This window comes from Zonotrichia leucophrys, unplaced genomic scaffold (genome assembly GCF_028769735.1).
Source record: "Zonotrichia leucophrys gambelii isolate GWCS_2022_RI unplaced genomic scaffold, RI_Zleu_2.0 Scaffold_209_87164, whole genome shotgun sequence".
Taxonomy (NCBI): domain Eukaryota; kingdom Metazoa; phylum Chordata; class Aves; order Passeriformes; family Passerellidae; genus Zonotrichia; species Zonotrichia leucophrys.
The window spans coordinates 1-27,025 of record NW_026992414.1 but is presented as its reverse complement, the minus strand read 5'-3'; the positions used below and the strand labels follow the sequence as shown (position 1 = coordinate 27,025).

The window sequence follows — 27,025 nt, the reverse complement described above, 5'->3', positions numbered from 1 at the left end:
CCATTCCCGATGTGCCATTCCCGGTGTCCCCTCCCCTGTTTGTCCCCGTTCCCGGTGCCATCCCCGTTCCATCCGCCCCCGGTGCCGTTCCCCGTGTCCCATCCCGTTGTCCCATGGCTGTCCCCGTTCCCGGTGCCACCCCGGTGCCAGCTCTCCGCGGTGACAATCCCGTTCCCGGTGTCCCCTTCCCGGTGCCATTCCCGTGCCCCCGGTGCCAGTCCCGTTCCCGGTGTCCCCTTCCCGGTGCCATTCCCGTGCCCCCGGTGCCAGTCCCGTTCCCGGTGTCCCATCCCCGGTGCCAGTCCCATTCCCGGTGTCCCATTCCCGGTGTCCCATCCCTGTTTGTCCCCGTGCCCGGTGCCGGTGCCAATCCCGTTCCCGATGTGCCATTCCCGATATTCCCAACCTCCCGTCCCCGGTGCCACCCCAGTCCCATTCCCGGTGTCCCCTTCCCTGTGCCGTGCCCGGTGCCGGTGCCAGTCCCGTTCCCGGTGTCCCATCCCTGTTTGCCCCGTTCCCGGTGTCCCATCCCCGGTGTCGGTCCCGTTCCCAGTGTCCCGTTCTCGGTGCCACTCCCATTCAAGCTGTCCCCGGTGCCAGCCCCGTTCCCGGTGTCCCATTCCCGGTGTCCCCTTCCCTGTGCCGTGCCCGGTGCCGGTGCCAGTCCCGTTCCCGGTGTCCCATTCCCGGTGTCCCCTTCCCTGTCCCAGCCCGTGCCAGCTGCCCCCGGTGCCAGTCCCGTTCCCGGTGTCCCATTCCCGGTGTCCCCTTCCCTGTTTGTCCCCGTGGCCGGTGCCGGTGCCGTCTGTCCCTGGTGCCGGTGCCAGTCCGGTTCCCGATGTCCCATTCCCGGTGTCCCCTTCCCTGTCCCACCCCGTGCCAGCTGCCCCCGGTGCCAGTCCCGTTCCCGGTGTCCCATTCCCGGTGTCCCTTCCGTTTGTCCCGTCCCTGGTGCCAGTGTCATCTGTCCCTGGTGCTGCCCCCGGTGCCAGTCCCGTTCCCGGTGTCCCGTTCCCGGTGTCCCATCCCTGTTTGTCCCCGTGGTCGGTGCCGGTGCCATCTGTCCCTGGTGCCGGTGCCAGTCCCGTTCCCGGTGTCCCCTTCCCTGTTTGTCCCCGCTCCCCGGTGCCGCTCCCGCCCCTTTCCCCGTGCCCCGCTGTCCCCGCTGTCCCCTCCCCCGGTGCCCCGTGCCCATCGCCCCGTGCCCGTTGTCACGGTGCCCGTTGCCCCTTTGCCCCGTGCCCGTTGTCACGGTGCCCGTTGCCCCTTTGCCCCGTGCCCGTTGTCACGGTGCCCGTGCCCATCGCCCCGTGCCCGTTGTCACGGTGCCCGTTGCCCCTTTGCCCCGTGCCCGTTGTCACGGTGCCCCGTGCCCTTTGCCCCGCGCCCTCCCCCCGCTGCCGTTGCCCCGTGCCCGCTGCCGTTGCCGCCGTTGCCGTTGGTGCCCCGGCCCAGGGAGGCTCCGCTCGGCCCAGAGCGCCCGGGGCAGCTTGCGGGGGTACCGGGGGTGGCCCCGGGGCAGCTTTCGGGGTACCGGGGGCGGCCCCGGGGGCTCCGGGGCGCTGTCCCCGTCCCTCCCTTCCCCTCCCGGTGTCGCGATTGTCCCTCTGTCCCCCGGTGCCCTCTCGTTGTCGCGGAGGCGGTGTCGCGATTGTCCCGGACTGTCCGGGGGCGGTATCGCCGTTGTCCCGGGGTCCCCCCATCCCCTCCCGTTGCCCCGGGGGCGGTGTCGCGATTGTCCCGGTTTGTCCCCATCCCCGCCCGTTGCCCCGGGGGCGGTGTCGCGGCCGTTGTCCCCGTTGCCCCGGGGGCGGTGTCGCGGCCGTTGTCCCGGGCTGTCCCCCGGTATCGTGATTGTCCCGGCTTGTCCCCGATTCCCTCCCCGTTGTCCCAATCCCTGCCCGTTGCCCCGGGGGCGGTATCGTGACCGTTGTCCCGGGCTGTCCCGGGCTGTCCCCATCCCTGCCCGTTGCCCCGGGGGCGGTATCGCCGTTGTCCCCGTTGCCCCGGGGGCGGTGTCGCGGCCGTTGTCCCGGGCTGTCCCGGTCCCTCCCCGTTGTCCCGGGCTGTCCCGGTCCCTCCCCGCTGTCCCGGTCCCTGCCCGTTGCCCCGGGGCGGTGTCGCGGCCGTTGTCCCGGGCTGTCCCGGGCTGTCCCCTTTGCCCCGGGGGCGGTATCGCGGTCGTTGTCCCGGGCTGTCCCGGTCCCTCCCCGTTGTCCCGGGCTGTCCCGGTCCCTCCCCGCTGTCCCGGGCTGTCCCGGTCCCTCCCCGCTGTCCGGGCGGTCCCGATGCGGGCGCTGAGGGCGCTGCGGCCCCGCAGGCTCCTGGCGATGGCGGCGGCGGCGGCGGCGGCGGGCGCGGGCTCCGCGGCGCGGCGGGGCCCGGTGCTGACCCCCGAGTCGATGAACCCCGCGATCCGCCGCGTCGAGTACGCGGTGCGCGGCCCCATCGTCATCCGCGCCATGGAGATCGAGCAGGAGCTGCGCAAGGTAAAGCGGGAACAACCCGGGACAAACCGGGCCGGGAGCGGGACAGAACCGGGACAAGGCGGGGGGATAGAGCCGGGGAACGGGAGGGCGCGGAGCGGAGCGGGAGAAGGAGATACCGGACCGGGAAATGCCCCCCAGAACCGGGACAACCCAGCCCTGAACCGGGACAACCCGTCCCGGACCGGGAACTGCCCCTAAGAACCGGGACAACCCGTCCCGGACCGGGAGAAGGCGATCCCGAACCGGGACACTCAGTCCCGAACAGGGACAACCTGTCCTGGACCGGGACAACCCAGCCCTGAACCGGGACACTCAGTCCTGGACCGGGAAATGTCCCCAAGAACCGGGACAACCCGTCCCGGACCGGAGAAGGCGACCCAACCGGACCGGGACAGACCGCCCTGACCGGGTCAACTCAGTCCGGACCGGGAAATGTCCCCCAGAACCGGGATAGCCCTTCCCAAACCGGGAGAACCCGGCCCTGAACCGGGACACTCAGTCCCGAACCGGGAAATGCCCCCCAGAACCGGGACAATCTGTCCCGGAGCGGGAATTGCCCCTAAAAACCGGGATAGCCTCCCAGAACCGGGATAACCCGACCCCAAACCGGGATAACCCCCCCAGAACCGGGATATCCCGACTCCAAACCGGGATAACCCCCCCTGGACCGGGATAACCCCCCCTGGACCGGGACCCCCTTCCCAAACCCGGGTATTGTCCCCAAAATCGGGACCCCGAATCCCAAATCGGGACCCCAAAACTCGGACACTTCCCCCCAAATCGGGACCCCCAAAATCGGGACCCCAAATCGGGACCTCCAACCCCAAAATCGGACCCCCAAATTCGGAGATCCCCCCAAATCGGGACCCCAACCCCAAATGGGGACCCCCAAATCGGGACCCCGAACCCCAAATCGGGATCCCCAAAATTCGGACACCCCCCCAAAATCGGGACCCCAACCCCAAATCGGGACCCCCAAAATTCGGAGACCTCCCCTCAAATCGTGACCCTTTCAAACCCCAAAATCGGGACCCCCAACCCCAAAATCGGGACCCCCAAAATTCGGACACCCCCCCAAATCGGACCCCCCAAAATCGGAGACCTCCCCTCAAATCGGGACCCCAACCCAAATTGGGACCCCCAAAATCGGAAACCTCCAACCCAAATCGAAAACCCCAAAACTCGGACCTTCCCCCAAACCGGGATCCCCAAAATTCGGAGACCTCCCCTCAAATCGTGACCCCTCCAAACCCCAAAATCGGGACCCCCAAAATTCGGACACCCCCCCAAAATCGGGACCCCCAAATCGGGACCGCAACCCCAAAATCGAGACCCCAAAACTCGGACAGTTCCCCTAAATCGGGACCCCCAAAATTCGGACACTTCCCCCCAAATCGGGACCCCCCAAAATCGGGACCCCCAACCCCAAAATCGGGACCCCCAAAATTCGGAGACCTCTCCCCAAATCGGGACCCCCAAATTCGGACACTCCCCCAAAATCGGGACCCCCACCCCAAATCGGGACCCCCAAAATCGTGACCCTTCCAAACCCCAAAATCGAGACCCCCAAAATTCGGACATCCCCCAACCAAATCGGGACCCCCAAAATTCGGACCTTCCCCCCAAATCGGGACCCCCAAAATTCGGACACCTCCCCCCAAATCGGACCCCCAAAATTCGGACCTTCCCCCCAAATCGGACCCCCAAAATTCGGACACCTCCCCCAAATCGGGACCCCCAAAATTCGGACCTTCCCCCCAAATCGGGATCCCCAAAATTCGCACACCCCCCCCAAATCGGGGCCCCCAAAATCGGGACCCCCAACCCCAAATCGGGACCCTCACCCCAAAATTCGGACACCCCACCCCAAATCGGGACCCCCAAAATCGGGACCTCCAACCCCAAAATGGGGGTCCCGAACCCCAAAATCGGGACCCCCAACCCCAAATCAGGACCCCCAACTCCAAAACCGGGACCCCAAACTTGGGGCACCCCCAACGTGGCCCCATAAACACCCCCAAAAATGGGGGGGTTACCCCAAAAATGGGATTTTATGCTCCCAAAAATGGGAATTTTCCCCCAAAAAATGAGAACTTTTTCCCCCAAAAAAGGGAATTTTTATCGCCCCCAAAAAAGGATATTTTTCCTCCAAAAAAGGAATTTTCCCATCCCTCCAAAATAAGGATTTTTTTCCCAAAAAGGAAATTTCTCCCCCCGAAAAAAGGGGGTTTTATGCCTCCCAAAATGAGAATTTTTATCCCCAAAAAGAGGCATTTTTATCCTCCCCCAATGGGATTTTTTTCCCCTAAAAAGCGAATTTTTATCTCACAAAAAAGGAATTTTTCCCCCCCAAAAATGGGATTTTTTTACTGAAAAGAGAAATTTTTTTCCCCTAAAAAAAAGCGGTTTTATGCCCTCAAAAAAGGAAATTTTTCTCCCCAAAAAAAGGAATTTTTTCCCCCAGAAAACGAATTTTTCCCCTCAGTGTCCCCTCAATGTCCCCTCAGTGTCCCTCAATGTCCCCTCAATGTCCCCTCAATGTCCCTCAGTGTCCCTCATGTCCCTCAATGTCCCCTCAGTGTCCCCTCAATGTCCCTCAATGTCCCCTCAATGTCCCTCAATGTCCCCTCAGTGTCCCCTCAATGTCCCCTCAATGTCCCCTCAATGTCCCTCAGTGTCCCTCAGTGTCCCTCAATGTCCCCTCAGTGTCCCACGCCCGGGGTCCCTTTGGGGGGTGGCGGGGACACGGGGGACATCGTGGGTGACACAGGGGACACTGAGGACACGGTGACACAATCGGATGACACAGGGGACACATTGAGTGACACGGGGACACAGGTGACAGCGGGTGACACGGTGACACAATCGGGGCGGTGCCACCCGGGGCAGAGTCCGCGGTGGCCGAAGTCCGAGCGGGGGTGGGGACATCGCTGCCACCCTGCCCCGTGTCCCCATTGTCCCCAAGGTCCCCGATGTCCCCAATGTCCCCAAAGTCCCCGATGTCCCAATGTCCCCGAGGTCGCGGCCACTCCCAGGACAGGGGACATTACGGGGGTGGCGCCACCGCCCCGGAGGTGACAGTGACAGTGACAATGACAGCGGGGGTGGCCCTGGGTGGGGACAGGCCTGGGTGGGGCCGTGAAGGGTGACCTGGTTTTGTCCCTGTCCCTGTCCCTGTCCCCATTGTCCCCATTCTTGTCCCTGTCCCTGTCCCTGTCCCCATCCCTGCCCCCCCATCCCTGTCCCTGTGTCCCCACTGTCCCCCATCCCTGTCCCTGTCCCTGCTGTCCCTGTCTGCTTGTCCCTTGTCCCCATTCCTGTCCCTTGTCCCTGTCCCCTTGTCCCCATCCTTATCCCTGCTGTCCCCATCCCTGTCCCCTTGTCCCCACTACTGTCCCCTCATCCCTGTCCCTTTGTCCCTTGTCCCCTTGTCCCTGTCCCCTTGTCCCCATCGCTGTCCCCATCGCTGTCCCATCGCTGTCCCTTTGTCCCCTGTCCCATCCCCTCCCCTCTCCGCTGTCCCTTTGTTGCCAGGGTGTCCCCCCTGTCCCCTCATCCCTGTGTCCCCATCGCTGTCCCCTCACCGCTGTCCCTTGTCCCCAGGGTGTCCCCAAACCTGTGTCCCCATCGCTGCCCCCTGTGTCCCCCCTGTCCCCCTGTCCCCTCACCGCTGTCCCCTCACCGCTGTCCCCTCACCGCTGTCCCTTTGTCCCCAGGGTGTCCCCACCACTGTCCCCGTGTCCCCATCCCTGTCCCTGTGTCCCCACTGTCCCCTCACCGCTGTCCCTTTGTCCCCAGGGTGTCCCCATCCCTGTCCCCCCATCCCTGTCCCTGTGTCCCCACTGCCCCCCATCCCTGTCCCCACTGTCCCCTCATCCCTGTCCCTTTGTCCCCATCGCTGTCCCTGTGTCCCCATCGCTGTCCCTCACCACTGTCCCCTTTGTCCCCAGGGTGTCCCCGGTGTTCCCACTGTCCCCCTGTCCCTGTGTCCCCACTGTCCCTCACCGCTGTCCCCCTGTCCCCATCCCTGTCCCCTCATCGCTGTCCCTTGTCCCCAGGGTGTCCCCATCCCTGTCCCTGTGTCCCCATCGCTGTCCCCTCACCGCTGTCCCCTTGTCCCCATCCCTGTCCCCTCACCCCTGTCCCTGTCCCCTCACCGCTGTCCCCTCACCGCTGTCCCTTTGTCCCCAGGGTGTCCCCAAGCCCTTCACCGAGGTGATCAAGGCCAACATCGGTGACGCCCACGCCATGGGCCAGCAGCCAATCACCTTCCTGCGCCAGGTACGGCCCTGGGGACACGGGGGGACACCGCTGCCACCCCCCCCGGGGTGCCACCCCCCGGTGTCCCCGTGGTGTCACCGCGGTGTCCCCGGGCAGGTGACGGCGCTGTGCGTGTGCCCGGAGCTGATGAAGGACGAGTCGGTGCCCAGCGACGCCAAGGAGCGCGCGCAGCGCCTGCTGGACGCCTGCGGGGGGCGCAGCGTGGGTGGGTGGCACCCAAAACACCCCAAAATAACCCCAAAATCTCCAAATCCCAAAATCCTAAACCCCAAAACCAACAAAGTCCAAAATCCCGAATCCAACAAACCCCAAAATCCCAAATACAAACAATCCCAAAACCCCAAATCCCAACATCCCCAAATCCAAAATCCCCAACCCCCAAAATCCCAAAATCTCAAATCCTAAATTCCCCAAATCCCAAAATCCCATGATCCCAAACTCAAAATCCCCAACCCCCATAATCTCAAAATCCCACAAAACCCAAAACCCCAAAACCAGCAAACCCCAAAACCCCAAATTGCAACATCTCAACATACCAAAATCCCAAAACCCAAAATCTCAAACCCAACAAATCCCAAAATCCTAACATCGCAAAATTCCAAAATCCCCAAAATCCCAAAACCCCAAAACTGCAAACCCAACAAATTCCAAAATCCCAACATCCCAAAATTCCAAAATCCCCAAACCCCAAAATCCCACAAACACGAAAACTCCAATCCAACATCCCAAAATCCCACAAACCCCAAAACTCCAAACCCAACATCCCAAAATCCCAAATCCCAAAACCCCCAAAACCCAAAATCCCCAAACCCCAAAATCTCAAACCCAACAAATCCCAAAATCCCACAAACTCGAAAACTCCAAACCCAGCATCCCAAAATCCCACAAACCCCAAAACTCCAAACCCAAAATCCCAAAATCCCAAATCCCAAAAGCCCCAAAATCCCGAATCCAACACCCAACTCCACCCATCCCCCATCCCTGGAATGTCCCAAATGTCCCCCATGTTGCCCCAATATCCCCGCAATGTCCCCAATGCCTCCCAATGTCCCCAACATCTTCAATGTCCCCAATGTCCCCCCAGTCCCCCAATGTCCCCAATGTCCCCAACATCTCCAATGTCCCCAATGTCCCTGATGTCTCCAATGTCCCCAATACTGCAGGTGTCCAATGTCCCCCCTTCCCATCCCAAAGTCCCCTCCACCCCGATGTCCCCCCCACCCTATGAAGTGCCACCACCCAGTGCGGTGCCACCCCCCGGCATGGGGAGGTGACAATGTGGCTGTCCCCTGTCCCCAATGTCCCCCAATGTCCCTGATAACCCAGGTGTCCAATGTCCCCCCTCCCATCCCCAAGTCCCCTCCACCCCGATGTCCCCCGCACCCGATGGAGTGCCACCACCGGGGGAAGTGCCACCACCCAGTGAGGTGCCACCCCCCGGCATGGGGAGGTGACAGTGCTTGTGTCCCCTGTGTCCCCAATGCCCCAAATATCCCAAATTTCCCCAATGTTGCCGCAATATCCCCCAATGTCCCCAACATCTCCAATGTCCCCAAATCTCCCCAATGTCCCCAAAATGTCCCCAATGTCCCCAATGCCCCCAATGTCCCCCCAGTCCCCCAATGTCCCCAATAACCCAGGTGTCCAATGTCCCCCCTCCCATCCCAAAGTCCCCTCCACCCCGATGTCCCCCCCACCCGATGGAGTGCCACCACCCAGTGCGGTGCCACCCCCCGGCATGGGGAGGTGACAGCGCGCGTGTCGCCCGTGTCCCCAGGCTCGTACAGCGCCAGCCCCGGGGTGCAGATGGTGCGCGAGAGCGTGGCGCGCTACATCGAGCGCCGCGACGGCGGCATCCCCGCCAAGGCCGACGACATCTTCCTGTCCACGGGCGCCAGCGACGCCATCGTGGTACGGCCACGCCCCCTGCCCCGCCCCCTGCCCCGCCCTGTGACAGCGGGGACAGCCCCGGGGACACCGAGGGGACACCAACCCTGTGACAGCCCGGGGACAGCGGGGACACCAACCCCATCCCGGGGACACCACCCTGTGACAGCCTGGGACACCGGGGACACCACCCCTGTGACAGCCCGGGGACACCGGGGACACCACCCCTGTGACAGCCCGGGACACCGGGGACACCAACCCTGTGACAGCCCGGGGACAGCGGGACACCACCCCTGTGACAGCCCCGGGGACACCATCCCTGTGACAGCCCGGGACACCGGGGACACCACCCCTGTGACAGCCAGGGGACAGCGGGGACACCACCCTGTGACAGCCCGGGGACACCACCCTGTGACACCCCGGGGACAGCGGGGACACCATCCCAGTGACACCCCGGGGACACCGGGGACACCAACCCTGTGACAGCACGGGGACACCAACCCTGTGACAGCCTGGGGACACCGAGGGGACACCACCCTGTGACAGCCACGGGGACAGCGGGGACACCCCCTGTGACAGCCCGGGGACAGCGGGGACAGCGGGGACACCATCCCTGTGACAGCCGGGGACACCGGGGACACCATCCCTGTGACAGCCCGGACAGCGGGGACACCATCCCTGTGACAGCCCGGGGACACCAACCCTGTGATAGCCCGGGGACAGCGGGGACACCATCCCTGTGACAGCCCGGGGACAGCGGGGACACCAACCCTGTGACAGCCCGGGGACACCAACCCTGTGACAGCCCGGGGACAGCGGGGACACCCCCTGTGACAGCCTGGGGACACCAACCCTGTGACACCCCAGGGACACCATCCCTGTGACAGCCCGGGGACAGCGGGGTCACCAACCCCATCCTGGGGACAGCGGGGACACCAACCCTGTGACAGCCCGGGGACAGCGGGGACACCGGGGACACCATCCCTGTGACAGCCCGGGGACACCAACCCTGTGACAGCCCGGGGACACCATCCCTGTGACAGCCCGGGGACACCACCCCTGTGACAGCGCGGGGACACCCCCTGTGACAGCGCGGGGACAGCGGGGACACCATCCCTGTGACAGCGCGGGGACAGCGGGGACACCAACCCTGTGGCAGCCCGGGGACAGCGGGGACAGCGGGGACACCACCCCTGAGACAGCCCGGGGACACCATCCCTGTGACAGCCCGGGGACAGCGGGGACACCCCCTGTGACAGCCCGGGGACACCCCCTGTGACAGCCCGGGGACACCGAGCACGGTGCCACCACCCCCATCCCGCCACATCCCGGGGACACCGAGGGGACACCGGGCTCGGTGCCACCCCCCGGGCTCGGTGCCACCCCCAGGCCGTTCCCACGGCGGGCGGTGACAAAGGGACCTTTGTGTCGCTCGAGGGGGAGGAGGGGTGGTGGCACTTGGGGGTGGTGGCACTTGGTGTCCCCGCGCCCGCCCTGGGGACAGTGCCAGCTCCCCGCGGTGTCGCCGGGGCCGTGTGGTTGCCGTGGCGATGGTGGCGCCGATGGGGACACCAGGGCGGTGTCACCTCCCTGTCACTCCGTGTCACCTCCCTGTCACTCGGTGTCACCTCGCTGTCCCTCGTGTGCCACCGTCCGGCTGTCCCCGGGATGTCCCCCCGAGTCCCTCATTGTCACCACTCATTGTCGCCACTGTCCTGTCCGTTGTCCCCACTGTCCCCTCATTGTCCCCATGCCACCTCAACCGTGTCCCCGTGATGTCCCCTCTTTGTCCCCATGTCACCCCAACCATATCCCCAACTATGTCCCCTCATTGTCCCCACAATGTCGTGATTGCCATCCCATCCTGTCCCCTCTTTGTCCCCATGCCACCCCAGCCGTGTCCCCGTGATGTCCTCTCATTGTCACCACAACCACCCTGACCATGTCTCCTCAATGTCCCCAAAATGTCCTGGTTGCCACCCCCACTCTGTCCCCTCAATGTCCCAATCCCCACACCCTGGTTGTCCTCTGATTGTCCCCTTCATGTCCTGCTTCCTACCCCCGATTGTCCCCTCACTGTCCCCTCACTGTCCCCCACACCGTCCCCTGATTGTCCCCTCTATGTCCCCTCCATGTCCCAATTCCCACCCCACCCCATCCCCTCTCCATCCCCTCACTGTCCCCCACCCCACGCCCGGATTGTCCCCTGATTGTCCCCGCCATGTCCTGATTCCCACCCAACTCTGATCCCTCAGTGTCCCCTCTCTGTCCCCTCCATGTCCCCTCTCTGTCCCCTCCATGTCCCCTCGCTGTCCCCTCGCTGTCTCGCATCCCACTCCCTGACTGTCCCCTGATTGTCCCCTCTCTGTCCCCCACCGTGTCCTGATTCCCGCTCCACTCTGACCCCTCAATGTCCCCTCCATGTCCCGAGTCCCACCCCAACCCATCCCCTCGCTGTCCCCTCCATGTCCCAATGCACACCCCACTCTGACCCCTCAATGTGCCCTTGCTCCCCCGCCATGTCCCGATCCCCACTCACTGACTGTCCCCTCATTGTCCCCTCGCTGTCCCCTCACTGTCCCCTCACTGTCCCCTCCGTGTCCCCCCAGAACATGCTGAAGCTGCTGGTGTGCGGCTCGGGCGCGTCGCGCACGGGGGTGCTGATCCCGATCCCGCAGTGCCCGCTGTCCCCTCGCTGTCCCCTCGCTGTCCCCTCCATGTCCCGATTCCCATCCCGTGACTGTCCCCTCGCTGTCCCCTCACTGTCCCCTCGCTGTCCCCTCCCCGTGTCCCCCGATCCCGCTGTACCCGCTGATCCCGATCCCGCTGTACTCGGCGGCGCTCTCCCCCATCCCGCCCCGTGACTGTCCCCTCGCTGTCCCCTCCATGTCCCGATTCCCATCCTGTGATTGTCCCCTCACTGTCCCCTCCCCGTGTCCCCCGATCCCGCTGTACCCGCTGATCCCCATCCCGCTGTACCCGATGGCGCTGTCCCCCATCCCGCCCCGTGACTGTCCCGATTGTCCCCTCCATGTCCCGATTCCCACACCATGACTGTCCCCTCGCTGTCCCCTCGCTGTCCCCTCACTGTCCCCTCTCCGTGTCCCCCAGAACATGCTGAAGCTGCTGGTGTGCGGCTCGGGCGCGTCGCGCACGGGGGTGCTGATCCCGATCCCGCAGTGCCCGCTGTCCCCGATGGCGCTGTCCCCGATGGCGCTGTCCCCTCGCTGTCCCCTCGCTGTCCCCTATCCCACACCCTCATTGTCCCCTCATTGTCCCCTCGCTGTGCCCTCGCTGTCCCCTCACTGTCCCCTCCGTGTCCCCCCAGAACATGCTGAAGCTGCTGGTGTGCGGCTCGGGCGCGTCGCGCACGGGGTGCTGATCCCGATCCCGCAGTGCCCGCTGTCCCCTCGGTGTCCCCCATGACTGTCCCCTCACTGTTCCGATCCCCGCCCCGTGACTGTCCCCTCGCTGTCCCCTCCCCGTGTCCCCCGATCCCGCTGTACCCGCTGATCCCGATCCCGCTGTACCCGATGGCCCTGTCCCCATCCCGCCCTGTGACTGTCCCGATTGTCCCCTCCAGGTCTCGATTCCCATCCCGTGATTGTCCCCTCACTGTCCCCTCCCCGTGTCCCCCGATCCCGCTGTACCCGCTGATCCGATCCCGCTGTCCCCGATGGCGCTGTCCCCTCTCCCGCCCCATGACTGTCCCGATTGTCCCCTCCATGTCCCGATTCCCACCCCGTGACTGTCCCCTCGTGTCCCCTCGCTGTCCCCTCACTGTCCCCTCCGTGTCCCCCAGAACATGCTGAAGCTGCTGGTGTGCGGCTCGGCGCGTCGCGCACGGGGTGCTGATCCCGATCCCGCAGTACCCGCTGTCCCTCGGTGTCCCCCATTACTGTCCCCTCGCTGTCCCTCCCCGTGTCCCCGATCCCGCTGTACCCGCTGTACCCGCTGATCCCGATCCTGCTGTCCCCTCGGTGTCCCACATCCCGCCCCGTGACTGTCCCCTCGCTGTCCCCTCACTGTCCCCTCCGTGTCCCCCCAGAACATGCTGAAGCTGCTGGTGTGCGGCTCGGGCGCGTCGCGCACGGGGGTGCTGATCCCGATCCCGCAGTACCCGCTGTACTCGGCGGCGCTGGCCGAGCTGGAGGCGGCGCAGGTCAATTATTACCTGGCCGAGGAGCGCTGCTGGGCGCTGGACGTGGCCGAGCTGCGCCGGGCGCTGTCCGAGGGCCGCCGGCGCTGCAACCCCCGCGCGCTCTGCATCATCAACCCCGGCAACCCCACCGGTACCCGAGGGGGCAGCGGGGCTGGGGGGGGGGACACCGGGGGTGGGGTCCGTGGGATGGGGTCTGTGGGTGGGGGCTGTGGGGTCTGTGGGGTGGGACACGGGGGTGGAGTCCGTGGGTGGGGGCTGTGGGTCTGTGGGGTTTGTGGGGTGGGACACCAGGGGTCTGTGGGGTCTGTGGGGTCTGTGGGGTCTGTGGGGTCTGTGGGGTGGGACACGGGTGGTGGGGGCTGTGGGGTCTGTGGGGTGGGGTCTGTGGGGTCTGTGGGGTGGGACACGTGGGGTGGGGGCTGTGGGGTCTGTGGGGTGGGACACGTGGGGTGGGACACGGGTGGTGGGGGCTGTGGGGTCTGTGGGGTCTGTGGGGTGGGATCCATGGGGTCAGTGGGGTGGGATCTGTGGGGGGGGACACGTGGAGTGGGGAATGTGGGGTCTGTGGGGTGGGTCAGTGGGGTCTGTGGGGTCTGTGGGGTCTGTGAGGTCTGTGGGGTGGGATCCATGGGGTCAGTGGGGTGGGACACGGGGGGTGGGGTCCGGGGGGTGGGGTCTGTGGGGTGGGACACGGGGGTGGGGTCCGGGGGGTGGGATCTGTGGAGTCTATGGGGTGGGACACGGGGGTGGGGGCTGTGGGTGGGTCTGTGGGGTCTGTGGGGTGGGACACGGGGGTGGGGTCCGGGGGGTGGGATCTGTGGGGTGGGGTCTGTGGGGTGGGGTCTGTGGGGTCTGTGGGGTGGGACACGGGGTGGGGTCTGTGGGGGGATCTGTGGGGTCTGTGGGGTGGGATCCATGGGGTCAGTGGGGTGGGATCTGTGGGGTCTGTGGGGTGGGGTCTGTGGGGTGGGACACATGGAGTGGGGAATGTGGGGTCTGTGGGGTGGGGTCTGTGGGGTGGGACATGTGGAGTGGGGAATGTGGGGTCTGTGGGGTCTGTGGGGTGGGACACCAGGGGTCCGGGGTCTGTGGGGTCTGTGGGGTGGGACACGTGGGATCCGTGGGGTGGGGTCTGTGGGGTCTGTGGGGTGGGACACCTGAGGTGGGATCCATGGGATGGGGTCCATGGGATGGAATCCATGGGATGGGATCTGTGGGGGGTCTATAGGGTGGGATATCTGAGGTGGAATCCATGGGGTGTGGTCTGTGGGGTGGGATCCATGGAGTGGGACACGTGGGGTGGGATCTGTGGGGTCTGTGGGGTGGGATCCATGAGATGGGATCTATAGGGTCTGTAGGGTGGGATATCTGAGGTGGGATATCTGAGGTGGGATCCATGGGATGGGATCCATGGGGTCTGTGGGGTGGGATCCATGGGGTCTGTGGGGTGGGATCCATGGGGTCTGTGGGGTGGGATCCATGGGGTATCTAGGCTGGGATCCATGGGATATCTAGGGTGGGATGAGACACCTGGAATGGGATCCCTGTGGTGGGACACATGGAGTATCTCAGTGGGATCCATGGGGTGAGGTGTGATCCCTGTGGTGGCACCACGTTGTGTCCCGGTGGGATCCCTGTGGTGGGACCCATGGAGTATCTCGGGTGGGATCCATGGGATCCCTGTGGTGGGACCCATGGAGTATCTCGGTGGGATCCCTGTGGTGGGACCCATGGTGTATCTTGGTGGGATCCATGAGGTGGGACCCATGGTGTATCTTGGGTGGGATCCCTGTGGTGGCACCCATGGTGTGTCTCGGTGGGATCAATGAGGTGGAACCCATGGTGTATCTCTGGTGGGATCCATGGGATCCCTGTGGTGGGACCCATGGAGTATCTCGGGTGGGATCCCTGTGGTGGGACCCATGGTGTATCTTGTTGGGATCAATGAGGTGGGACCCATGGAGTATCTCAGTGGGACCCATGGTGTATCTCGGGTGGGATCCCTGTGGTGGGACCCATGGAGTATCTCAGTGGGACCCATGGTGTATCTCGGGTGGGATCCCTGTGGTGGGACCCATGGAGTATCTCAGTGGGACCCATGGAGTATCTCAGTGGGACCCATGGAGTATCTCGGTGGGACCCCTGTGGTGGGACCCATGGAGTATCTCAGTGGGACCCATGGAGTATCTCGGTGGGACCCCTGTGGTGGCACCACGCTGTGTCCCGGTGGGCTGAGCCCCGCGCCTGTCCCAGGCCAGGTGCAGAGCCGCGAGTGCATGGAGCAGGTCATCAAGTTCGCCTACGAGGAGAAGCTCTTCCTGCTGGCCGATGAGGTGGGCGGGGCCGGGCTGGCCTGGGGGCGTGTCCCCGGTTCCCGGGAAGAGCCGGAATTCCCGCGGTGACATCGCGCTGTCCCCACGGCAGGTGTACCAGGACAACATCTACGCCCAGGGCTCGGCCTTCCACTCCTTCAAGAAGGTCCTGATGGAGCTGGGGCCGCCCTACTCGGAGTCGGTGGAGCTGGCGTCCTTCCACTCCACCTCCAAGGGCTTCATGGGAGAGTGAGTGCCACCACGGGTCCCCAGAGACGTGGGGTGGAGAGGCCACCACCACCCCAGGGATCTCCTGGGGGTGGGATTGGGGTCATGGATTGGAGATGGAGAGGCCACCACCACCCCATGGATCTCCTGGGGGTGGGATTGGGATGGAGAGGCCACCACCACCCCATGGATCTCCTGGGGGTGGGATTGGGGTCATGGATTGGAGATGGAGAGGCCACCACCACCCCATGGATCTCTGGGCCTGTGGATTGGGGCCACGGATTGGGGGCCACACCACCCATGGATCCCGGGGTGGATGGGGTGCATGGATGGTATGGAGGGACACCTCCACCCCATGGATCTCCGGGGGCTGGATGGGGTCAGGATTGGAATGGAGAGGCCGACCACCACCCATGGATCTCCTGGAGATGGGATAGGGTCAGGGATTCAGGATGGAGATGTCACCACCACCCCATGGATCTCCTGGGGGTGGGATTGGGGTCATGGATGGGATGGAGATGTCACCACCACCCCATGGATCTCTGGAGATGGGATTGGGTCAGGATTGGGTGGAGATGCCACCAACACCCCATGGATCTCCTGGGGTGGGATTGGGGTCATGGATTGGGATGGAGGGGCCACCACCACCCCATGGATCTCCTGGGGGTGGGATTGGGGTCATGGATTGGAGGTGAGGCCACCACCACCCCATGGATCTCCTGGGGGTGGGATTGGGGTCATGGATTGGGATGGAGGGGCCACCACCACCCCATGGATGTCCTAGGGTGGGATTGGGTCATATTGGAGATGGAGAGGCCACCACGACCCCATGGATCTCCTGGGCTGGGATTGGAGATGGAGAGGCCACCACCACCCCATGGATCTCCTGGGATGGGATTGGGAGATGGATGAGAGGCCACCACCACCCCATGGATCTCCTGGGTGGGATTGGGGTCATGGATTGGGATGGAGAGGCCACCACCACCCCAGGGATCTCCTGGGGGTGGGATTGGGTATGGATTGGAGAGTCACCACCACCCCAGGGATCTCCTGGGGGTCATGGATTGGGATGGAGAGGCCACCACCACCCCATGGATCTCCTGGGGGTGGGATTGGGGTCATGGATTGGGATGGAGATGTCACCACCACCCCATGGATGTCATGGGTTCCCATCCATAGGTCCTTCTCCATAGGTTCCTGTCCATGGATTCCCATCCCAAACCCCCAACCATGGATCTTCATCCATGGATCCCACCCACATCTCCCATCCATGGATCCTTCTCCATGGATTCCCATCCCAAACCTCCATCCTTGGATCTTCATCCATGGATCCCACCCACATCTCCCATCCATGGGTCCTTCTCCATAGGTTCCCATCCATGGATTCCCATCCATCGTGTTCTCATGGTCCCATCCATGGATCCCATCTAGGTATCCTATCCATGGATCCATCAGTGGGTCCTTCTCCATAGGTTCTATCCATGGTTCCCATCGTCCCTCCAAAGCCATTCATCCATGGATCCCTCCAAATTCCCATCCCATGGATCCCATCCATGGGTCCTTCTCCAAAGGTTCCCATCCATGGATTCCATCCCAAATCCCCATCCATGGATCCCATCCACAGACCCCATCCTTTCATAGTCAATCCATACCCACATCCTCCCACCTTCCATGGTCCTTCTCCATAGGTTTCTATCCATGGATTCCCATCCCAAACCCCATCTGTGGGTCCCACCCATGAATCCCACCCACATCTCCCATCCATGGGTGCCTCTCCAATGGTTCCCATCCATGGATTCCCATCCCAAACCCCGACCATGGGTGCCTCTCCATTGGTTCCCATCCATGGATTCCCATCCCAAACCCGGATCCATGGATCCCATCCATGGATCCCATCTATGTATCCCACCCATGGATCTCATCTGTGGGTCCTTCTCCAAAGGTTTCTATCCATGGTTCCCATCCATGGATCCTTCTCCAAAAGTTCCCACCCGTGGATCCCATCCATGGGTGTCTCTCCAAAGTTCCTACTTCCATTGGATCCATCCATGGTCCCTCTCCATATGGTTCTCCAAATCCATGGATGCCATCCCAACACTCCATCCATGGATCTTCATCCATGGATCCCACCCACATCTCCCATCCATGGGTGCCTCTCCAAAGGTTCCTATCCATGGAATCCCATCCCAAACCCCCATCCATGGATCCTGTCTATGGATCCCATCCATGAGTCCCATCCATGGATCCTTCTCCATAGGTTCCTATCCATGGATCCCATCCATGGGTCCTTCTCCATAGGTTCCTATCCATGGATCCCATCCCAAACACTCATCCATGGATCTTCATCCATGGATCCCACCCACATCTCCCATCCATGGGTGCCTCTCCATAGGTTCCTATCCATGGATTCCATCCCAAACCCCATCTATAGATCTCATCCATGGTCCCCATCCATGGGTCCTTCTCCATAGGTTTCTATCCATGGATTCCCATCCCAAACTCCATCCATGGCTCTTCACCCATGGATCCCACCCACATCTCCCATCCATGGGTGCCTCTCCAAAGGTTCCCATCCATGAGTGCCTCTCCATAGGTTCCTATCCATGGATCCCATCCATGGATCCTTCTCCAAAGGTTCCCATCCATGGATTCCACCACACTCCATCCATGGATCCCATCACACCCCACATGAATCCCCCCACATCTCCCATCCATGGGTGCCTCTCCATGATTCCTATCCATGGAATCCCATCCCAAACCCCCATCCATGGACCCGTGGATCCCATCCATAGTCCCATCCTTTGGTCCTTCTCCATAGGTTCCCATCCATGGATTCCCATCAGGTTCCTATCCATGGATCCCATTCATGGGTCCCTCTCCAAAGGTTCCCACCCATGGATCCCATCCCAAACCCCACCCACGGGTCCCACTCCCATCTCCCACCCCCCGCCCCATTCCTAGCATTCCCGGCATTCCCGGCATTCCCGGCATTCCGTGTTGAACCGGGCGCGTCCCGCAGGTGCGGCCTGCGTGGTGGGTACATGGAGGTGGTGAACCTGCACCCCGAGGTGAAGGCCGAGCTGACCAAGCTCGTGTCCGTCCGTCTGTGCCCGCCCGTGCCCGGACAGATGATCCTGGACGCCATCGTGGACCCGCCCAAGCCCGGAGAGCCGTCCTACGAGCGCTTCCAGGCGGTACGGAGACATTGGGATCCTTGGGATCCATGGGATTGGGATGGGGTCCATGGGATGGGATCCATGGTCATGGACCCACCCCAGCCAGGAGAGCTGTCCTACGAGCGCTTCCAGGCGGTACGGAGACATTGGGATCCATGGGATCCATGGGATTGGGATCCATGGGATTGGGATGGGATCCATGGGATGGGATCCATGGTCATGGACCCACCCCAGCCCAGAGAGCCATCCTACGAGCGCTTCCAGGCGGTACGGGGCATTGGGATCCATGGGATCCATGGGATTGGGATCCATGGGATTGGGGTGGGGTCCATGGGATGGGATCCATGGTCATGGACCCACCCCAGCCAGGAGAGCTGTCCTACGAGTGCTTCCAGGCGGTACGGAGGATTGGGATCCATGGGATCCATGGGATTGGGATTGGGATCCATGGGATTGGGATGGGATCCATGGGATTGGGATCCATGGGATTGGGATCCATGGGATTGGGGTGGGATGGGATCCATGGTCATGGACCCACCCCAGCCCGGAGAGCCGTCCTACGAGCGCTTCCAGGCGGTACGGAGACATTGGGATCCTTGGGATCCATGGGATTGGGATTGGGATCCATGGGATTGGGATGGGGTCCATGGGATTGGGATCCATGGTCATGGACCCACCCAAGCCTGGAGAGCGTCCTACGAGCGCTTCCAGGCGGTCGGGGACATTGGGATCCATGGGATTGGGATTGGATCCATGGGATTGGGATCCATGGGATTGGGGTTGGGCTGGGATCCATGGGATGGGATCCATGGTCATGGACCCGCCCCAGCCCGGAGAGCCATCCTATGAGCGCTTCCAGGCGGTACGGAGACATTGGGATCCTTGGGATTGGGATTGGGATTGGGGTGGGATTGGGATCCTTGGGATTGGGATCCATGAGGTGGGATGGGATCCATGGTCATGGGATCCACCCAAACCTGTCCTGTGAGCGCTTCCAGGTTGTACGGAGTGGTGGGATGGGATTGGGATAATGGGATAATGGGATAATGGGATAATGGGATAATGGGATCATGGGGTAATGGGAGAATGGGAGAATGGGGTAATGGGGTAATGGGATAACGGGATCATGGGATCATGGGATCATGGGATAATAGGATAATGGGGTAATGGGGTAATGGGGTAATGGGATAATGGGATAATGGGATCATGGGATAATGGGATAATGGGATAACAGCATAACAAGATGGGATGGGATGGAATGGAATTGGGATGGGATAATGGGATAATGAGATAATATGGTAATGGGGCAATGGGATAATGAGATGGGATAATGGGATAATGGGGTAAGGAATGGAATTTAATTGGGATGATATATTGAGATAATAGGATAATGGGATTATGTGGTAATGGGATAATGGGGTAATGGGATAATGGGATGAGACAATGGGAGAATGGGAGAATGGGAGATTGAGATAATGGGGTAATGGGATAATGGGGTAATGGGATAATGGGATAACGAGATGGGATGGAGTGGAATTCGGCTGGGATAATGGGATAGTGAGATGATAGGGTAATGGAATAATGGGGTAATGGCGTCATGGGATGGGAATGGGATAATGGGGTGGGATTATGGGATGGGATGGAATGAAATTTAATTGGGACAAGATAATGGGATAATAGGATAATGAGATTATGTGGTCATGGGATAGTGCGGTAATGGGATAATGGGATGGGAGTCTGGGATGAGATAATGGGATGGGATAATGGGGTAATGGGATGGGATAATGGGCTGATGGGATGATGGGATAATGGGATTGGATGGGATGAGATAATAGAATTGGGATGGGATGAGGTAATGGGAACATGGGATGAGATAATGGGATAATGGAGTAATGGGATAATGGGTAGGGACAATGGGATGGGATGGGATAATAGAATTGGGATGAGATGGATAATGGGATGGGATGAGATAATGGGATAATGGGATAATGGATGGGATGGGATGGGATGATGGGGTAATGGGATAATGGGGTAATGGGATGGGATAATAGAATTGAGATGGGATGAGATGGGAAAAGAGGATGGGATGGGATGAGAAAATGGGATAATGGAATAATGTGACAATGGGATAAGGGGACAATGGGATAGGATAATGGGGTAATGGGATGGGATAATGGAATTGGGATGGGATGGGATGGGATGGGATGATGGGATCATGGGATAATGGGATAATGGGATCATCGGATAATGGGGTAGTGGGATAATGGGATAATGGGCTAGTGGGATGGGATGAGATAACGGGACCATGGGACGTCCTGGATAGGAATTCCGTGCTTTTTCCCCAGTGCAGGAGAAGGAGGACAATGGGACAATGGGATGGGATAATAGGATAATGGGCCAATGGGCCAATGGGAAGCTCTGGATTGGAATTCCGTGCATTTTTCCCGCTGCAGGAGAGGGAGGACAATGGGACAATGGGATGGGACAATGGGCCAATGGGAAGCCCTGGATCGGAATTCCGTGCATTTTCCCCAGTGCAGGAGAGGGAGGACAATGGGACAATGGGATAATGGGACAATGGGCCAATGGGATGTCCTGGATCGGAATTCCGAGCATTTTTCCCGCTGCAGGAGAGGGAGGCGGTGCTGAGCGCGCTGGCGGAGAAGGCGCGGCTGACGGAGGAGATCTTCAACCGCACGCCCGGCATCCACTGCAACCCCGTGCAGGGCGCCATGTACTCCTTCCCCCGCATCGACCTGCCGCCCCGCGCCGTGGCCGCCGCCAAGGTACGGGAATGCCGCCGGGAGCGCGCCGGGAATGTCGGGATGGGCGGGAGGCACAGCCGGAACGCGGGGATGGGCGGGATCTCAGGTGGGATGGGCGGGATCCCAAGTGGGATGGATGGGATCTCAACCAGGAGATGTTGGGATGTATGGATGGAATCCCAACTGGGATGGATGGGATCCAAAGCAGGGATTGGGGATGGTGGAATCCCAACTGGGAGATGTTGAGATGGAGGTGATCCATCCTGTGATGGATGGGATCCCAACCAGGAGATGTTGGGATGTATGGATGGAATCCCAACTGGGATGGACGGGATCCAAACCAGGAGATGTTGGGGATGGGTGGAATCCCAATTGGGAGATGTTGGGATGGACAGGATCCCAGCTGGGATGGGTTGGGATCCATCCTGTGATGGGATGCACACCAGGAGATGTGGGAATGGATGGGATCCAAACCAGGAGATGTGGGGATGGATGGGATCCCACCTGGGAGGTATGGGGATGGGCAGGATCCAAACTGGGAGATATTGGGATGGATGGAGTCCCAACTGGGAGATGTTGGGATGGACGGGATTCCAACTGGGAGACGTTGAGATGGAGATGATCCATACTGTGATGGATGGGATGCACACCAGGAGATGTGGGCATGGGTGGGATCCAAACCAGGAGATGTGGGGATGGATAGGTTCTAAAGTGGGATGGATGGGATCTAAACTGGGATGGACGGGATCCCAACTGGGAGATGTTGGAATGGACTGGATTCCAACTGGGATGGGCTGGATCCCAACCGAGATGGATGGGATCCCAACCTGGAGATATTGGGATTGGTGGGATTCAAATTGGGCATGTGGGGATGGGCAGGATCCAAACTGGGAACGGGCAGATGGGAGGGATCCCAACTGGGATGGATGGAATTCCAACCTGGAGATGTGGGAATGGATGGGATCCCAACCAGGAGATGTGGGAATGGATGGGATCCCAACTGGGAGATGCTGAGATGGACATGATCCATCCTGTGATGGATGGGATGCGCACCAGGAGATGTGGGAATGGACGGGATCCAAACTGGGAATGTGGGGATGGACGGGATCTAAACCAGGAGATGTGGGGATGGATGGGATCTAAAGTGGGATGGATGGGATCCCAACTGGGAGATGTTGGGATGGACATGATCCATCCTGTGATGGATGGGATGCGCACCAGGAGATGTGGGAATGGGTGGGATCCAAACCAGGAATGTGGGGATGGACGGGATCCAAACTGGGATGTATGGGATCTCAACCTGGAGATGTTGGGATGGACGGGATCCCAACTGGGATGGACGAATTCCCAACCTGGAGATATTGGGATGGGCGGGATCCAAACTGGGAATGTGGGGATGGGCAGGATCCAAACTGGGAACGGGTGGATGGGAGGGATTCCAACTGGGATGGATGGAATTCCAACCTGGAGGTGTGGGAATGCACCGGTTACAAACTGGGAGACATGGAGATGGACGGGATCCAAACTGGAGATGTGGGAATGGGTGAGATCCAAACCAGGAGATGTTGGGGATGGGTGGAATCCCAGCTGGGAAATGTGGGAATGGATGGAATCCCAACTGGGATGGATGGGATCCATCCTGTGATGGACGGGATCCCAACTGGGAGATGTTGGGATGGATGGAATCCAAACCAGGAATGTAGGGATGGACAGGATCCCAGCTGGGATGGGTGGGACCACAACTGGGACAGACAGATCCCAACATGGAGATGTTGGGATGGACAGAATCCCAACTGGGACGGACGGGATCCATCCTGTGATGGACGGGATCCCAACTGGGAGATGTTGGGATGGACGGGATCCATCCTGTGATGGGATGCACACCAGGAGATGTGGGATGGGTTGGATCCCAACTGGAATGGATGGGATCCCAACCTGGAGATGTGGGAATGGATGGGATCCAAACCAGGAGACGTGGGGATGGGCGGGATCCAAACTGGGATGGGTGAGATCCAAACCAGGAGATGTTGGGGATGGGTGGATCTGAACGGGAATGTGGGGATGGACAGGACCCCAGCATGGGATGGACGGGATCCCAACTGGGAGATGTTGGGATGGACGGGATCCATCCTGTGATGGATGGGATCCCAACCAGGAGATGTGGGGTTGGGTGGGATCCAAACCAGGCGATGTGGGGATGGACGGGATCCCAACTGGGATGGGATCCAAACCTGGAGATGTGGGGTTGGGTGGGATCTGAACCGGGAATGTGGGGATGGACGGGATCCCAACTGGGATGGACGGGATCCCAACCTGGAGATGTGGGGATGGATGGGATCGATCCTGATCCGTGTGGGGCTGGGTGGGATCAATCCCAGGAGTTGTGGGACTCACTGGGATCAATCCCAAGAATTGTGGTATTCATTGGGATGGATCCCAATCCGTGTGGGACTGGGTAGGATCAATCCCAGGAGTTGGGGGACTCATTGGGAGTTTGGGATTTGGGGATTTGGGGGTGTGGGGACACCCAACGCCCCACAATCCCAAAATCCCAAAATCCAACATCCCAAAATCCCAACACACAGCAGCTCCAAATCCCGAAATCCCAAAATCCCACCGTGATCATGTGGGACTCATTGGGATCAATCCCAGGAATTGTGGGACTCATTGCATCGATCCAGGAGTTATGGGATTCATCAGGATCAATCCCGATCCATGTGGGCATCATTGGGATCAATCCCAGGAATTGTGGCGCTCATTGGGATCGATCCCGATCCATGTGGAATTCATTGGGATCAATCCCGATCCATGTGGGACTCATTGGGATCAATCCTGATCCATGTGGGGCTCATTGGGATCAATCCTGATCCATGTGGGACTCATTGGGATGGATCCTGATCCATGTGGGACTCACTGGGATCAATCCCAGGAATTGTGGAATTCATTGGGATCGATCCTGATCCATGTGGGACTCACTGGGATCAATCCTGATCCATGTGGGACTCACTGGGATCAATCCTGATCCATGTGGGACTCACTGGGATCAATCCCAGGAATTGTGGGACTCACTGGGATCAATCCCGATCCATGTGGGACTCACTGGGATCAATCCCAGGAGTTGTGGGACTCATTGGGATCAATCCTGATCCATGTGGGACTCACTGGGATCAATCCTGATCCATGTGGGATTCATTGGGATCAATCCTGATCCATGTGGGATTTACTGGGGATGGATCCCGATCCATGTGGGATTTACTGGGGTGGATCCCGATGCACGTGGGGTGTGTGGGACGATCCCCCGCCCCCCCGCGGGATCGGATCCCGGTTTTCCCAACGCCGGAATTGCGTTCCCGGTTGCCAGGAGAAGAAGCAGAGCCCGGACATGTTCTTCTGCATGCGGCTCCTGGAGGAAACGGGCATCTGCGTCGTGCCCGTCCCCACCCCAAATGCAGCTGCTTCGGCAGAAGAGGTGCACCTACCACTTCCGTGGCTCCTTGGGAATCCCACCCAAATTCCCTGTTCTTGGAGATCCCACCCAAATTCCGTAATCTTGGAGATCCCCCACCCCAAATTCCCCATTTCTGGAGATCCCACCCCAAATTCCCTGTTCCTCAGAGATCCCACCCCAAATTCCCTGTTCCTGAGAGATCCCACCCCAAATTCCGAGATCTTGGGAGATCCCACCCCAAATTCTCCATTTGTGGGAGATCCCACCCCAAATTCCCCAATTGTGGGAGATCCCACCCCAAATTCCCATGTTTGGAATCCCCACCCAAATTACCTGTTTCCTGACAAATCCCACCCCAAATTCCCAGTATTCTGGAGATCCCACCCCAAATTCCTTTGTTGGAGATCCCACCCAAATTCCCTATTCTTGAGAGATCCCATCTCAAATTCTCCATTTGGGAATCCCATCCCAAATTCCCTGTTGGAATCCCCACCCAAATTCCCTTTCCGTGGAAATCCCACCCAAATTCCCCGTTTCTGGGAGATCCCACCCCAAATTCCCCTAATTGTGGAGATCCCCCCCAAATTCCCTGATTTTGGAAGATCCCCACCCAAATTCCCTGTTCCTGAAGATCCCCACCCCAAATTCCCATTCTTGGATTCCCACCCCAAATTCCCTTTCTGGAGATTCCCACCCCAAATTCCCATTTGGAAATCCCATCCCAAATTCCTGATCCTGGGAGATCCCACCCAAATTCCCTGTTTTTGAATCCCACCCAAATCCTGTTCCTAGGCAATCCCACCCCAAATTCCCTTTCTGGGAATCCATCCAATTCCTCTCCATCCAAATCCTCCAAATCCCCAAATTCCCCAAATCCCCATCCCAAATCTCTATCCCCAATCCAACCCAAATCCCCATCAAATCCCGTTCCATTCCAAATCCCCATTCCCCCATCCCAAATTCACTCCAAATCCCCCACCCCAAATCCTCCCAAATCCCAAATCCCCAATCCTAAACCCAAATCCCCAATCCCAATCCCCAAATCAACCAAATCCCCTCTCCCAAATCCCCCCACAAATCTTCCCCAAAATTCCCAATCCCATCCAATCCCAAATCGCCCATCCCCCAAATCCCACCCAACCCCAAATCCCCCACCAACCCCAAATCCCAAACCTCATCTCCTCCATCCCAAATTCCCACCATCCCAAATTACCAAATCCTCAAATCCCAAAATCTTCAATAATCCCCCACCCCAAATCCCCATCCAAATCCCCATTCCCCATCCCAAATCCTCAAATCCCAAATCCCTCAATCCCTCCCATCCCAAATCACCCAAATCCCCCCCATCCAAATCCCCAAATCCATCCTCAATCCCCAAATTCCCAAATCCCCCCATCCCAAATTCCCAAATCCCAAATCCTCAAGTCCCCCCACCCCAAATCCCCAAACCCCCAAATCCCCAAATCCCGCAATCCCCAAATTCCAAATTTCCCCATCCCAAAATCCCAAAACCCCAAACCCCAAATCCCCCACCCAACCTTTTCCTTGACCACATTTTTGGGAATTCCTCTGCAAAACCGGGGGACAAAAAATTGAATTTTTTTTTAAATTTTTTTTTTGCCATACGGAAAATTTTTTTGAGGGCGGGAATTTTGGGGATTAATTTCCCCAAATTTTCCCAAATTTTAATTTTTTTTTGGTTTTTTTTCCTCACCAATCTCCAGGATGACCATCCTGCCGCCCACGGAGAAGCTGAAGATCCTTCTGGAGAACCTCAGCTCCTTCTACACCAAATTCGTCCAGGAATTCTCTTAACCAGGGGGTGGCCGCGGCCCCTCTGTCACCTCTGTCACCTCTGTCACCTCCTGCCACCTCTGTCACCTCTGTCACCTCGTGCCACCCCTCCCCAGGTGTCGCGGGGCCGTTTTTGTTTTTTGGGAATTGCGGGGCAGGTCCCCACCCCTCCCGTGTCCCCAAATAAAGGACAGTGACCGGCGGTGGTGGCACCCGCGGCCTTGGAGGTTTTGGGGGGATTTTGGGGTTTTGGGGGATTTTGGGGTGGGGAGGATTCGTGCAGGAATTGGGGGTGGAGGCGGTGGAGGAGCAGCAGAAGGGACAGCCCAAATGCTGAAATCCCAAAATTCCCAAATGCTGAAATCCCAAATCCCCAAAATCTCCAGAATTTGAAATTTCAAAGTCCCAAAATCCCCAAAATCTGAAATCCCAAATCCCCAAATGCTGAAATCCCAAAATCCCCAAATGCTGAAATCCCAAAAT

The 27,025-nt window shown here is 60.1% G+C and overlaps 1 protein-coding gene across 1 annotated transcript; it reads left to right on the top strand.

Annotated features, from left to right (window-relative positions):
- Window positions 1-2,041: 2,041 nt before the first annotated feature.
- Window positions 2,042-26,747, top strand: GPT (glutamic--pyruvic transaminase). The gene is made up of 12 exons (XM_064738162.1): window positions 2,042-2,489; window positions 6,681-6,770; window positions 6,867-6,975; window positions 8,548-8,681; window positions 12,706-12,949; window positions 15,073-15,152; window positions 15,244-15,380; window positions 18,379-18,553; window positions 21,166-21,321; window positions 24,662-24,733; window positions 24,765-24,784; window positions 26,470-26,747. Exons 1-12 carry the CDS (start codon window positions 2,289-2,291, stop codon window positions 26,561-26,563), a joined length of 1,512 nt encoding a protein of 503 aa, XP_064594232.1. The 5' UTR covers window positions 2,042-2,288; the 3' UTR covers window positions 26,564-26,747.
- The last annotated feature ends 278 nt before the right edge of the window (window positions 26,748-27,025 follow it).

Bases quoted from the DNA above. Each gene is read 5' to 3' on its own strand.
- GPT (XM_064738162.1), top strand. From the start codon at position 2,289: ATGCGGGCGCTGAGGGCGCTGCGGCCCCGCAGGCTCCTGGCGATGGCG. The intron at 2,490-6,680 runs GTAAAGCGGGAA...CTTTGTCCCCAG, and splicing joins TCGAGCAGGAGCTGCGCAAG to GGTGTCCCCAAGCCCTTCAC. The intron at 15,153-15,243 runs GTGGGCGGGGCC...TCCCCACGGCAG, and splicing joins TCTTCCTGCTGGCCGATGAG to GTGTACCAGGACAACATCTA.